The sequence below is a fragment of the Oncorhynchus mykiss genome, chromosome 15 (genome assembly GCF_057628025.1).
Source record: "Oncorhynchus mykiss isolate SJ-2025 chromosome 15, ASM5762802v1, whole genome shotgun sequence".
Taxonomy (NCBI): Eukaryota; Metazoa; Chordata; class Actinopteri; order Salmoniformes; family Salmonidae; genus Oncorhynchus; species Oncorhynchus mykiss.
The window spans coordinates 58,941,323-58,956,217 of NC_143036.1; the positions used below are offsets into that span (position 1 = coordinate 58,941,323).

The 14,895-nt window shown below is 43.5% G+C and overlaps 1 protein-coding gene across 2 annotated transcripts; it reads left to right on the plus strand.

The window, feature by feature from the left end:
• Positions 1-14,187, plus strand: LOC110490357 (store-operated calcium entry regulator STIMATE). Of its 2 annotated transcripts, none has more exons than XM_021563703.3 (8): positions 1-500; positions 1,966-2,014; positions 2,212-2,307; positions 2,649-2,770; positions 3,788-3,900; positions 4,672-4,755; positions 6,424-6,546; positions 12,689-14,187. In XM_021563703.3, the coding sequence occupies exons 1-8, from the start codon at positions 311-313 to the stop codon at positions 12,761-12,763; spliced, it is 852 nt and encodes a 283-aa protein (XP_021419378.1). In that variant the 5' UTR covers positions 1-310; the 3' UTR covers positions 12,764-14,187. The 2 variants fall into 2 exon arrangements, with proteins under 2 accessions (XP_021419378.1, XP_090056597.1); XM_090200471.1 differs by having other exon boundaries at positions 40-500; positions 1,874-2,014.
• Positions 14,188-14,895: the final 708 nt, after the last annotated feature.

Genomic DNA, 14,895 nt, shown 5'->3' on the forward strand with positions numbered 1-14,895 from the left:
AAAGACCGCCTGCGCTCGCAGAGATCCAAGGAATTCAACAGCAGGAGGTGACGTCAGAATCCCGTATTTTGCAGTTGATATGGAGTAGAACATTTAACCATGTTCCCGACTTTAGTTTTGGCATTTTCGGTGGCTTCCCCCCAGCAAAATACCTTTGTTTTAACTTCGCGAGAGAGTCATTGAGCAGTGATAGCATGACAAATTCGTTTTGTTTTTCTTGAGATTGGAAGGCTCCTAGATTTCTCCTCGCAAACAACAGGGGAAGTGCCCCTGTCCTTTGTCTGCTTCGGGTGTTTTTAAAGTATTCGACATGGACATTTACGGATACAATGGTGTTTTTCTGGTCAAAAGACCGTTTAATAATGCCGTTTTTGAGATTTCGAATATGTCAGACATTACGAAGGCGAACCCTCAGGGATGCGATAACGGGGCTTTGACAAACAGATTCGGAGTCTTGATTCAAGGGTTGCTGGCCATAGTTGCCTTCAGCACATTGATGGGTGAGTATCTTTCAGACGTGAACGTAACAATGTTTCAAGGGCTGAGCAGTATAATTGTATAGGATAACTTATTGTTTCGAAATAGCAGATCATGTTTAAAATAAAATACTTAGAAATCACTTTTAAAGGGAAAATCAAGGGTCTACTCAGCCAAGCACTGCTCTGGTATCCACTGCAGAGCTCCTCTCCATCTGTGAGCACGTGGCAGTTTGTTTGTTTATGCTATTTGACGTTTCATTCCGATAGGCTGCTGTTGCACTTTATAAGGCTGATAATAAATATAGAATTATATTATAATTCCATTTAAATAGTCTATTATAAGAATGTTTCCCATATCCTTTTATGTGCTAAGTTTTAAATATTCAGCGCCACGCTTAGCCATATGTCATCCGTGGCCCATCAACACAAATGTAAACGATCTCGAATGTATCCTATAACTACTAGACTATTGTATATTTATAAACTATCCCTAAACGATAAACTACTGGTAAACTATCTATAAACCCATTTAATTTATATTATTCTTATTATTGAAAATCCTCTTCAAGACCGGGGTGAACGTTTATGGTCTATGATGGAGCAAACTACTTTGAGAGGGTGGTCATAAAATCCTACAGAATACATAAATGCCTTTTTGAATATAAGAGAAGAGGCTCTGTCTATATCTCTATCTACAGCGAGAGGACATTTTGTAGTCATGTACTTTACAACAGAGTGATTTATGACAGAAAGGGGTCAGACTCTAAAGGTGAGTGGAGGATCAAATAGCTTTGACCTTCTCACAGTTACTTATTAGTAAGAATATCAATATTTAGCTGTGTGTGTGTGTGTGTGTGTGTGTGTATGTGTGCGTGTACTGCGTCAGCCAGAGTACCCAAGTATGTTAATATACTGCTGAAAATCAAGGGTCTACTCAGCCAAGCGCTGCACTGGTATGCACGGCAGAGCTACCCTGTCCATCTCAATGCCTCTCCTCCGCTTGCCAAGATGCAGCCATCTTTATTTAGAGTCCTCTTCCTCTTGGCTATTTTGGTGACTTCCTCCCATTGACAGACCACTGGCCCCACCTTTTGCGTGCCAGAGTTCTTAGATACAGTTGCTATCATTTTATGCCAGGCACCAATTCTGGCTTTGCATTCTAACCTTCAGATAGTTTTTGGGTGATAATGAGTCAAACTGCAGCCACAACATGATGATTGGTATGTGAACAGTCACACACTCAGACCTTGTGTTAGATGGGGAGAGAGGAACAGTGGGTTCCTGTTAGACACGTGGCCCTGAGCTACCAGTGTCCTGATGGGGATGGGTGGACTGAGGGAGCATGTGGTTCTGACTTGTTCCATTCTTTATCCATCTCTCCTGGACCCACAAAGGACATGTACACTCACAGAGATAGGAATTTTTCACTCTTCTATGGATGTCTCTCTCTCTCTCTCTCCCTGCGTTTCTCCATCTCTATCTACAGTGAAGAGGTTCCGTGAACCCGTAGGGATCAGAAGACCGTGGAGGATCTGGTGAGAGACCAGTGTTTTTTATCAGAGACTGTATCAAACCCCCAGGGAAGAACAGGAGACCGTTGGTTGATCACATGGCTGAGAATCAAAGATTCTATTAGATTTAGAGATGTTAATGTTTGTTGCTTGACTTATATATTTGGCTATTACAAGTCACCATGGTGATGACCATCCTACATTTCACCCCATCTCTACAGGTTTTACGACATGTCCAAGCAGGCCATTGGCGCTCTCTTTATCCACTTCGCCAATGTGTTCCTCTCCAACCTCACAGAAATGGACCCCTGTTCCCTGTGAGTCCATAGCTGTGATTGGACAGGTTCGCAGAAACCACCTTCCAATCTAAAGCCTCAACCAATCATTATGATAAATAAATAAGATGTTCTATTGTGACATACAGCAGACAGGTGCAGTGAAATGTGTTGTTTTACACTGTCATCCATAGTAGTATGGTAGCACTAGTGCAAATTAGGTGATAAGTCCCTTGCACAAGCACACATTGACAGATTTTGCACCTTGTCGGCTCGTGTATTCCAACCAATGGCCTTTCAGTTACTGGCCCAACACTCTAACCGCTAGGCTACCTGCTGCCCCATGTCAAATCACTGACTCACTTCCTGGTGGGTTTCCACAGGTATTTGATCAATTTCCTGCTCGATGCCACGCTAGGCATGCTGGTCATCTGGGCAGGGGTCAAGGTTGTCTCCAGGATCGTGGATTACAAGCAGTTCGCACTGCTCACCTTTGGAGAATACGGTGAGTCTCCTAGACATCTGTTTATGCTGTGTCAAATGTTTGGAGGTTGACCAAAGTTCAGACATCTACTGTTCTGTGTCGTTGGAGAGGGTTGTGCCAGTTAATTTTCAGAATATTTCAGGAAGGTTGACACTTCTTCCTTTCACCACTGGAGGCCACTGTAGGCTCATGAGAATATTGCATGAAAAACATCCTCCGATGGGCGATGATGACTTGTGGGATTAAGTTCTAGCCAATTGCTGCACTCGCTCTGTCCATAAGTCTTAATGGGGGAAAAAATAACCAAAATAAGATTTCAAATGTCAGTCTGTTAATCTACGGTTTTCCACAAAGTCATATTCTACTGTATCTGCACTTGGTTCTGTTTCATGTTTTTTTCCCCATTGATTATTATGATCCACCGGATTGTAAATGCAGCTGTGCCATGACCACTATTTTAGTGGGCTTTAGTTTCCATCCGATCTGTATCATTCTCTCTCTGTGTGGGGACCTTTCCCCCAAAAGCCTGCTACAAATACTGTCCCTCTGTCATAACTATTGGTCCTGAAAACTAAACAAATAGTAATAATTTTAGCCGTTTGTGTAGAGTTAGTTGTAAATCCTCTCTGTCCCTCTTAAAGAGCTGAACAACATGCAGTTTCTCTCTTATACCTTTCTCTCCGCTGTCTCACTTCTCTCTATGTCTCTGTCTCGCTGTCTGTGGCTCTCGTCTGTCTCTCTCTTGTCTTTCTCTCTGCTGTGTTCCCAGGTGCAGAGTGTTTGTTAATGACAGAGACATGTTCCTGTCTGTGTACACTGAGATGACCGAGAGATGCAAATAGTATTTAGACGTGTTTAGACCAGCGCACTGAGTTTGTGGGTGCTTGTCTGTGTGTATGAATGCCTCTATGGGGTCAATGTGCAGTGTGCTGTCGTCCTCTCTATCGCTGATCTTCCCTAGGTGACGATCTGAGTCCGTTGGTCAGTGCATGTGGTTTCAGTGTGGTCATTAAGTAATGGTCTGTTCTGTCTGACCAGGTGACCCTCCCCAGGCCGCAGCGTGGCTTGGTCAGTGTGGTGTCTACCTTCTCATCATGGTCCTGGAGAAGAGTGTAGTCAGCTTGGTGCTGCTCATTCCAGGATGGACCAACGTGAGTAGGCCCACAGTACCCACAACCACCTGCTCCAGGGACATGGGCTAACCCAGATCCTGAGAGAACTGAGAGACTCTACCCACTCGAGGGAGAGAGCGGAAGTGTCAATCATGTTCTTTCTTCTCGGTTCTGTGTTTGAAATCTCTGGTGACAATTTAAAGTCAACAGAAAGTCAAGGCTGAAAAAGAAAGGGAGGATGAAAGGTTTTGGAGAGAACAAAGAGAAAGCGTTGTCCTTTGAACAGAATGGGAACATTGACCTTCAGCCAAATGAATATCATCTAGCCCCTGGGATTAGGGTCTTTAGACAATTTGTTTGGTTGGTTATTTGACTGAGGCTGTGGATCTCCTGCTCAAACCTTCTTTGTGTTTTAGGGTCGTTGTTGCTCTGTTCACTGCTGCTCTCTTGAAGAGGGTCATTTAGTTTTTTTCAGTACACATTGCTTTAGGACACTGTGGCTTTTTCACAGGGAGAAGGCGGGGGGGGCACACAAACTGTCATTAACATACCGTAGCTCATTCCAGACAAATCGAATACTTTGAGATTTTTTTCTCTCTCTTTGACATGGTGAATATCACATTAGCTCCAATCTCACACATGTTCCACAGCAGAGAGCCAAAGAGATACTCGCTCTATTATAGTGCAAAATATTGACGATCTAAATGTCATTGGATGACAGTCTTTTGTGTAACGCGCCTGTTATTTTGCCCTGCCCAAATTGAAAGTGTGTGTTGTGACGCTGTGTTTCTCTGTACGCTACTGTTCCAGCTGCAGTCTGTGTTGCTGGACTACATCCCTAACCCTCAGGTGGACCTTGTGTTGGTCATGCTCGTCGTGCCCGTCATTGTCAACGTGAGTCTCAACCAGCCTGCAATAACACTCTACATAATGTTGTGTATATGTCAGAGGAGGCCGCTGAGGGGAGGATGGCTCATAATAATGGCTGGAATGGAAACCATGTGTTTGAGTCTGATACTGTCCTATTCATTCCATTCCAGCCATTACTATGAGCCGTCCTCCCCAATTAAGGTACCACCAACCTCCTGTGGTATATGTAAACGTGCCCCCAACTGTGTTTATTTTCAGCAAACTTAACATGTGTAAATATTTGTATAAATGTAAGATTCAACAACTGAGACATAAACTGAACAAGTGCCACAGACATGTGACTAACAGAAATGGAATAATGTGTCCCTGAACAAAGGGGGGGGGGGTCAAAATCAAAAGTAACAGTCAGTATCTGGTGTGGCCACCAGCTGCATTAAGTACTGCAGTGCATTTCCTCCTCATGGACTGCACCAGATTTGCCCGTTCTTGCTGTGAGATGTTACCCCGCTCTTCCACCAAGTCACCTGCATGTTCTCGGACATTTCTAGGGGGAATAGCCCTAGTCCTCACCCTCCGATCCAACAGGTCCCAGACGTGCTCAATGGGATTGAGATCCGGGCTCTTCGGTGGCCATGGCAGAACACTGACATTCCTGTCTTGCAGGAAATCATGCACAGAACGAGCAGTATGGCTGGTGGCATTGTCATGCTGGAGGGCCATGTCAGGATGAGCCTGCAGGAAGGGTACCACGTGAGGTAGGAGGATGTCTTCCCTGTAACGCACAGCGTTGAGATTGCCTGCAATGACAACAAGCTCAGTCCGATGATGCTGTGACACACCGCCCCAGACCATGACAAAACCGCCAGCTCCAAATCGATCCCGCTCGAGAGTACAGGCCTCTGTGTAACTCTCATTCCTTCGACGATAAATGCGAATTCGACAATCACCCCTGGTAAGACAAAACCGCGACTCGTCAGTGAAGAGCACTTTTTGCCAGTCTTGTCTGGTCCAGCTGTTGCTGGTGATGTCTGGTGAGGACCTGCCTTACAACAGGCCTACAAGCCCTCAATCCAGCCTCTCTCAGCCTATTGCGGACAGTCTGAGCACTGATGGAGGGATTGTGCGTTCCTGGTGTAACTCGGGCAGTTATTGTTGCCATCCTGTACCTGTCCCGCAGGGGTGATGTTCGGATGTTCTGATCCTGTGCAGGTCTTGTTACACGTGGTCTGCCACTGCGAGGACGATCAGCTGTCCATCCTGTCTCCCTGTAGCGCTGTCTTAGGCATCTCACAAGAAAGGCCTTTTTTTAGTTAGTTTTTAGTAAGTTTTCATAACTGTGACCTTAATTGCCTACCGTCTGCAAGCTGTTGGTGTCTTAACGGCCGTTCTACAGGTGCATGTTCATTAATTGTTTATGGTTCATTGAACAAGCATGGGAAACAGTGTTTAAACCCTTTACAATGAAGATCTGTGTTTTTTTTACAAATGATCTTTGAAAGACCGTTTCTTTTTTTGCTGAGTTTTGTATCCCAGACAGTGCACTACGCTTGTATTTTTGGATAGGAAACGTGCATAAAGTTTACAGAATGTAGGCTTACTAGGCTACACTGATTATACATTACATGGCCATTCTGCATCCACCACTACACCAGTTGTACTGACTGAGTTTGTTTTCTGTGTGACCCTCTGTAGTCCATCATGTTCTGGGTGGTGGACAGTCTGATGATGAGGAAGTACAAGAGCCTGGACGACTCCTGTGACCCCTCGACCAAGGTCGTCTCCACGGTGCCGTGGGTTACTGGCGACGAGTCACAGGTGAGTGTCGGTTAACTAGAGATGTCCCCGACAAAAAAAAAAAGCGAAAGGCGTCTGTTCTTTCGACCAATCATTGGTCAAATTTAAAACATATTTTTATTTTTTTACTTTTATATATATGTATATATATATATGATGCTTTAAGCTCACCGTTTGATGAAATAAGGCACAAATGACTGAAGAGGGAGACAGAGATCAAGATCACCAGAAGAAAAAGTTCACCTCCTCCTGCTCCTAATGGTTTTTCCAGATTCTGCCGTTACTCTCCTGAAGTTGCCGGTAATAGGCTACACAAGGAGTTTGCAAATTTCTCATGTGGAATGACCATTTATCTTACCATTTCTACCGATCTGCGTGCCAGTTATAGTTTTCATATGCATATTTTTATAATAACATCTTCGTACCTCAAAATCATTGTCATGTGGTTAATCAAAATTCTATTCAAATCTAAATGAAAATAATACAAACCTAAAAAGTAACTTATATTGCCATTTCCAACTATAGAAAAATAGCCTATAAAGCCAACAAATAAAAACAATGCTGCCTGCAGGTAGAAAATGTCCTGATAAAAGTATATCCAATAAAACACATTGGCCTGCCTGCAGCGAACGTTGAAACATTGTATCAACTATTTACTTGGGTCTGGCCTGAAACTCCTTGCAACGTTGTATAAAATATCTTGGGCCCTCAGTTGTCCATGCTAATGAGCTCGGGACAAACACAGCTGTAGGCTATTTGCTTAAGGGATAAGAAGTAATCAGTTTGGCTTATTTTATGTTTCCACTGGATCAGAGCATACCATTTATCCTGAGTGGTTATTGAAAGGGAGAGTGGTTATTGAAAGGGAGAGAGCTGGAAAGATTGTTTTTTAAATACATTGAGGAATTGTCATTTTCAATGGATGTGAAAACCTACTTTGTTTGAGGTGAAGAAAACATTACTTTGAGAAGCTCTACAGCTCATTAGTGATCGTGCATTAAGCCAATCAGAAATACTACCATATCCCCAAATGGGCACATTTATATGCCTACATTTGCACTCAGGCAAGGTAGCCTATAGGCCTACTTCTATGCTTAATCAGGTGCATGTCCTTACTCAACCTCGACAGGAACGCTCCAAACAAAAGACAGACTAAATGAACAAAACTCATAAATGGAATGAAATTAACCAAAACTTGTTTCTCTCAAGTGTAGCATAGGTTATGCGCTCTGCAAACAACAAACAACTCCAACAATAAGAATGGTAAAAATCTGAAATAATATATTTAATGCATTAAAAGACATTACCCGTAACCAACCAAACTTTTGTAGATTAGATATTATAGGAATGAACTGTAAATGTACTACTGGTGATAAACGGATGTAATGGGAAATTGATATCAACTAACAGTCAAATGCAAACAATTCACACAATGAATTTATGAAACAATGAATGTACACAAATTGTCAGGAAGGAGCCCATTCTGGAGGGAGACGTGCAGCCACACTCCTCTTCTTCTTGGACTGTGCCACCCCCACGGCCTCCGCAATGGATTAGTTCACTGAGATGGGCGCAAATAAGATGAGTGTCTCGTGTGCCACACCTGCTGCTGACCATTGTATAAAATCGAGCACACAGCCATGCAATCTTCATAGACAAACATTGGCAGTAGATTGGCCCATAGCGTAAAGCTCAGTGACTTTCAACGTGGCGCCGTCATAGGATGCCACCTTTCCAACAAGTCAGTTTGTTAAATTTTTGCCCTGCTAGAGCTGCCCTGGTCAACTGTAAGTGCGGTTATTGTGAAGTGGAAACGTCTAGGAGCCACAACAGCTCAGCCGCAAAGTGGTAGGCCACCCAAGCTCACAGAACGTGGACCGCCAAGTGCAGAAGTCATAGCACATAAAAATCATCTGTCCTCTGTTGCAACACTCACTACCAAGTTCAAAACAGCCCTTTGAAGCAATGTCAGCATAAGAACTGTTAGTCGGAAGCTTCATGAAATGGGTTTCCATGTCAGAGCAGCCGCACACAAGCCTGGAATCACGTTGCGCAATGCCAAGCGTCGGCTGGAGTGGTGTAAAGCTCGCTGCCATTGGACTCCATCTTGTAGTGTGACGGATGAATCTGGGTTTGGCGGATGCAAGGAGAAATCTACCTGCCCCAATGCATAGTGCCAAATATAAAGTTTGGTGGAGGAGGAATAATGGTCTGGGGCTGTTTTTCATGGTTCAGACTAGGCTCCTTAGTTCCAGTGAAGGGAAATCTTAGCGCTACAACATACAATGATATTCTAGACGATTCTGTGCTTCCAACTTTCCAACAATTCTGTGCTTCCAACCAAGTGAGGTCCATACAGAAATGGTTTATTGAGATCAGTGTGGAAGAACTTGACTGGCCTGCACAGAGCGCTGTCCTCAACTACCTTTGGGATGATTTGGAACGCTGGCTGCGAGCCAGGCCTAATCGCCCAATGTCAGTGCCCGACCTCACTAATGCTCTTTTGGCTGAATGGAAGCAAGTCCCCGCAGCAATGTTCCAACAGCTAGTGGAAAGCCTTCCCAGAAGAGAGGAGGCTGTTACAGCAGCTACTGCTCTGTGGCATCATGAAGGGACATCGTTTGATGATACAACATTAAGGCCCATGGGTGCCAAAGAGACTTTCCCACCAAACATCACCGTGACACTACATATCCCAATAGGACACTGGCTAAAGACGTGTGTTTGTTGAGAAAGACAAGAAACGAGATGGCTGTGAGAGTTATGATAGATGTTTGCCACAGTGAAGGGGGGGGCTTCTCCCCCCCCCCCCCCCCCCCCCCCCCTACACACACACCTACACACACACTGCTCTCTGGGTTGGTCTAAAGGGCAACTGGCCCACAGTTACTGTCAAGGAAAGACTTAAGTCAGGGAAAATCCCCCTTTCTCTCCATTTTTGTTTCTCTCTCTGTTTTCGCCCGTCAATTTGTCGTGTTGTTTCTCTGTGGGTCAGTTACCCAAGTTGGATTGTACCGTGTGGAATTGAATCAATGTCTGTCTTGTCCCGGCTGTTCTGGAAAATATGAGTGTCATAGCAATGTTATTGACATTCCTTGTTTGGTAAGACACGAGTGATGGATGGATGGCGCTAGATCGGACTGCCAGCTGTCACGTCGTTGAGTCAAGTGTCTTCTGTGTTTCATGTTGTAGAGTTGCTCCTAATCTGTTGAGATTGTAGTCCACCGTAAGTGTGTGATCACTTTGTTTCAATGGATCCATTGTGAGAATTGTATTTGGTGAGATAACAGTATGTGGTGAATAGTGATGTCATTATGATATTAGTTAACTGTCTCCAGTGGGTGTATAGTGTTGGTCTATTTGAGTGGGAAATCATGTACGGTATATTGGAGTAGTGAGACTGTCGACAGAAGCTTCCTGTGTTGGGGAATCAGAGAGAATTGACCTCCTACACAGCAGTCAATGAGTTACTGTACACTCTCCTCTCTCTCACTCTGTCCTCTCTCTCTTTCTCACCCTCTCTCTGGAGTCACAATGATTATGACAGACTGGCAGTGTTGCCCTCTCTCCCTCCTCGTCCCTGGTACTCTGCCAAGCAGCAACAAATCATCCCTTCATCCCGGGAATAAGTGACATTTGGAATTAATTTCCATTCAGTGATGTTATGGAAAGTGGAGTGGAGGAGGAGAAAAAAGAGGGAGAGAACTATGTCCATGGGAGAGAGGAGGGCATTGATTAGGGAGAGCTGTCGGAGTTTGGTTGGTCAATAGTCTGTGTGCAATGAGTTTGAGTTCAGTTCCCGACACGGTCTGTAGGATAGTGTTGGGGAATGGTTTCACCCATGGTCAGCTGTGGCCATATGGTGTTCAGAGAAGGCTGTTTACTTTTATCATAAACAGCCAAACATTTAGTTATTCTAGAGCTGTTAGTTATGGCCTTTCTGGTGTATGCTGTCAAACGGACTAGTTAAATGCCCTAACATCTCCAAACTGTTTCCTTATGGGATGAAACACAGACATAACATCGATAGACATCTTGGTCTGAGTGTACAGTATCTGAATGAAGATTATTTATTTGGGATTGGCCTCATATCGGTGAGAGAGGAAGGCTGGGAAAGCCCCCTTTCTGCTTCTTTCATGACAATAATCTCATCCAAGATGTCTGCATTGCGTGCATGCACACACTACCATAATCTCATCCAAGATGTCTGCATTGCGTGCATGCACACACTACCATAATCTCATCCAAGATGTCTGCATTGCGTGCATGCACACACTATCATAATCTCATCCAAGATGTCTGCATTGCGTGCATGCACACACCACCATAATCTCATTCAAGATGTCTGCATTGTGTGCATGCACACACTATCATAATCTCATCCAAGATGTCTGCATTGCGTGCATGCACACACCACCATAATCTCATTCAAGATGTCTGCATTGCGTGCATGCACTCACCACCATAATCTCATTCAAGATGTCTGCATTGCGTGCATGCACTCACCACCATAATCTCATCCAAGATGTCTGCATTGCGTGCATGCACTCACCACCATAATCTCATTCAAGATGTCTGCATTGCGTGCATGCACTCACCACCATAATCTCATCCAAGATGTCTGCATTGCGTGCATGCACTCACCACCATAATCTCATCCAAGATGTCTGCATTGTGTGCATGCACACACCACCATAATCTCATTCAAGATGTTTGCATTGCGTGCATGTACTACCATAATCTCATCCAAGATGTCTGCGTTGCGTGCATGCACACACTACCATAATCTCATCCAAGATGTCTGCATTGCGTGCATGCACACACTACCATAATCTCATCCAAGATGTCTGCATTGCGTGTATGCACACACTACTATAATCTCATCCAAAATGTCCGAAAAGTTTTTGGATAGCTTGACTTTTTCCACATTTTGTTAAATTACAGCCTTATTCTAAAATTGATGATGGAATTTTTAAAAATCAATCTACACACAATACCCCATAATGACAAAGCAAAGAAGTTTAGATTTTTTTGCAAATGTAATAAAAATAAAATAACAGAAATATTCAGACTCTTTACTCTGTACTTTTTTTTGAAGCACCTTGGATGTGATTACAACCTCAAGTCTTCTTGTGTATGATGCTACAAGCATGGCAAACCTGTATTTTGGAAGTTTCTCCCATTTCTCCTCCACAGATCCTCTCAAGCTCTGTCAGGTTGGATGAGGAGCATGGATGAGGATCCTTTCATCAAGGATCTCTCTGTACTTTGCTCCGTTCATCTTTCCCTCCATCCTGACTAGTCTCCCAATCCCTGCTGCTGAAAAACATCCCACAGCATGATGCTGCCACCACCATGCTTCACCTTAGGGATGGTGCCAGGTTTCCTGGCATTCAGGCCAAAGAGTTCAATCTTGGATTCATCAGAGAATCTTGCTTCTCATGGTCTGAGAGTCCTTTAGTGGCCTTTTGGCAAACTCCAAGCTGGCTGTCGTGCCTTTTACTGAGGAGTGGTTTCCGTCTGGCCACTCTACCATCTGCAGAGATGGTTGTCCTTTTGGAAGGTTCTCCTACCTCAACAGAGGAACTATGGAGTTCTGTCAGAGTGACCATCGAGTTCTTGGTCACCTCCCTGAACGAGGCCCTTCTCCCCCGATTGCTCAGTTTGGCCGAGCGGCCAGCTCTAGGAAGAGTGTTGGTAGGTTCCAAACTACTTACATTTTTAAGAATGACGGCGGCAACCCTGTTCTTGGGGACCTTCAATGCTGCAGACATTTTTTGGTATTGTGTGTAGATTGATTTGGTATTTTTTAAATTGAATCCATTTTTAGAATAAGGCTGTAACATAACAAAATTTGTAAAAAGTCCAGGGGTCTGAATACTTTCTGAATGTAATATGGTGGTTTATTATGCCATAAAAGGCTTTCCATAAAGTGTGTGAGGTTCTGGAATTCCGCTATGTTGTGATTATATATGGTGGAGCAGTGGCCTGGACAATATTCCAGACTGGGAATAAACTGGAATATTATAGCCTTGGGTTGGAAATAACAGCACACCAGACCTGGACACATTACCTCATCCTGGCCGACAGCTGCTCACGTATCTGTGTGACGATGTCTGTATGTTTGTGTATCTGTTCCTTGACGTGTTTCTACCTCATCCAGGTCCTGTTGCCCGTCGACACAGACGCTGAGGAGGAGGATAGTTCAACAATGGATCCGAGGAGGGTCCCACTCTAGCCTCCCAGTAGTGGGCATAATACCTAGCTGGGTGGAGGTGTAGCTCTGGTATCCTTCTCTAAAAGACCCTGACACACACGCTGACCCGCACCACACACAAACAAATCACACGCATTTGCTTTTTTTCATTGTACACATCCCAATGATGTCTTTGATGACTTGGCTGTTAGAGGATGTTGAATGTTATATTAACTATGCTTTATGATGGAGGGGGCTATACGCTTGGTGGGGGCTATAAAGTGTCTCGTAATGGAGATGATTAGAGAGCACAGTGATGATGATGAAAGAGTAAATCTGTCCTCTCTCACGGGGGGATTTTGTGAAAAGGGTGTTTGTTGATCTCCAAAGAGCTCCTTGACATACCGTATCAACTTCTAAAGAGTAGCGGTAAGGTGTCAGTACAATCTCCTCTGTTTTCCTTCATCATACAGATAACTGCTTAGTTCAAACCTCGACATGCATCATCTAATGATCTGTAATTAAATACGTTTTGGACCTGTAGTTTTCAGTAGAATCCCCTACTAGTGTCCTTGTCTCCTTTCCTCCTTTGCCACTAACAAGTGGAAGGGCTGGGTAGTTTCAATCATATGGATTTCAACGTCCACTCATATCAGTTGTCAGACTATTGTAACTCAGCCCGAGCAGTTGGACCTTAAAGTTGGAAATGTTTTATCTGAGTTGGACTGTAGTGGTCTGGTCTGGAACAGTTCTTCACACTTCTCCAGAGGATGTTTAACAAGGTGGAAAATGGACCAGATCATTTTATATTCCTCATGGATGTCCATTTGGGATTGATTTGGATGTATCCAAATATTTGCAATGTTTCTGATATGAAGTAAAGAGCTTTGTGATTTTGAATGTTCTAATGTATTTTCTTATTTTGTCTATTTGACTGTGTTCATATTACTTGTGGTTAAACCTGTAGTAATGGGAGATTTCCAAGTGGTATCCCAGAAATGATCACGGTCAATTCGGAGATTACCCCAGATACCAAAATAGTGTTCCGTTTACAATTGTATGTTCATTCTTATAGATCCCATTTCTCAATCATTGAGCTGTTAACTCTAACATGAAAATACAGTACTGCCATTTTTGTATTCATTGAGTTATGTTCCTGGAACCATTTTAATGTCTTAGTGATGTGAAAGATTCTGATTGTGAGACTGTCATTTCACGTGACCTCAAATGTTTGGAACAGGTACTGTGAGGACCTGCGCCACTACACTGTTTGCATTTATGCTAATTATTCACTGTTTTAGATCATTTTTTAAAATCTTTTTTTATTTAGCGTTGCTCCAGTCCATCATGTATGTGTTTGTGGAAACATCATTTTTAATTGTGACTGAAATAGTTTGAATGTTTAATGGATATCCACTTGAAAGTGCCATGTTGACATAATAAATTCATTTATGATATGAGAAAAATGTCTGTTGTTGGTCTTAACTGTTGTCACTCTTTGTATTATAATCATTTAAAGTGAAATTGTATAATAACAAACACGGGTGTTGAATTCCTTTGTTGGCTTAGTTCAGCCCGGTGGCCCCTGAGCTCGATGACAGACACCTGAGCGGGACGTGGAGTAGTACACCTCTGTGACCCCAAACTGATGACAGGAGGGATGAGGGGGTGGTTAGAGAGGGAGCTAGTCGTTGGGACATGTAGAGGAAAGGGTTAGTTAGGGGTGACCAGGTGTGATCCTAAGCAGTGTCGCAACATGATCGGGTTCACCTGTTTGCTTTCCCAGTTGGCACCTAAACCTAGCATGTAAAGAGCCTGTCTTCCTGCAATGACTAAGGCCTGGATTCAGTCCTAATAGAATTGTAGACAATGCGGCTGTTAAACGCAATTTCCGATTGAGCAGCATTTACCGTGAATGTGAGCCCTGTGAACATGAGGACATTGTCTTTAAAGCCCTTGATGGGATTGACTCGGTAGGATGGAGCACAGTACTAGTTTTGAGTGTGATTCCTGCTTGGGTCACATACAGCACATACTTTATACTGAATGTTTGTGTTAACTGTTAGTTACGTTCATAGAACTGTTTACTTTGTTAGTATTATGTTTCAAGTGTTCTTACAATCTAGAGCTGCTCAGAAAAAAAGTTGATCTTTACCAATAAATCTTGTTTTTAC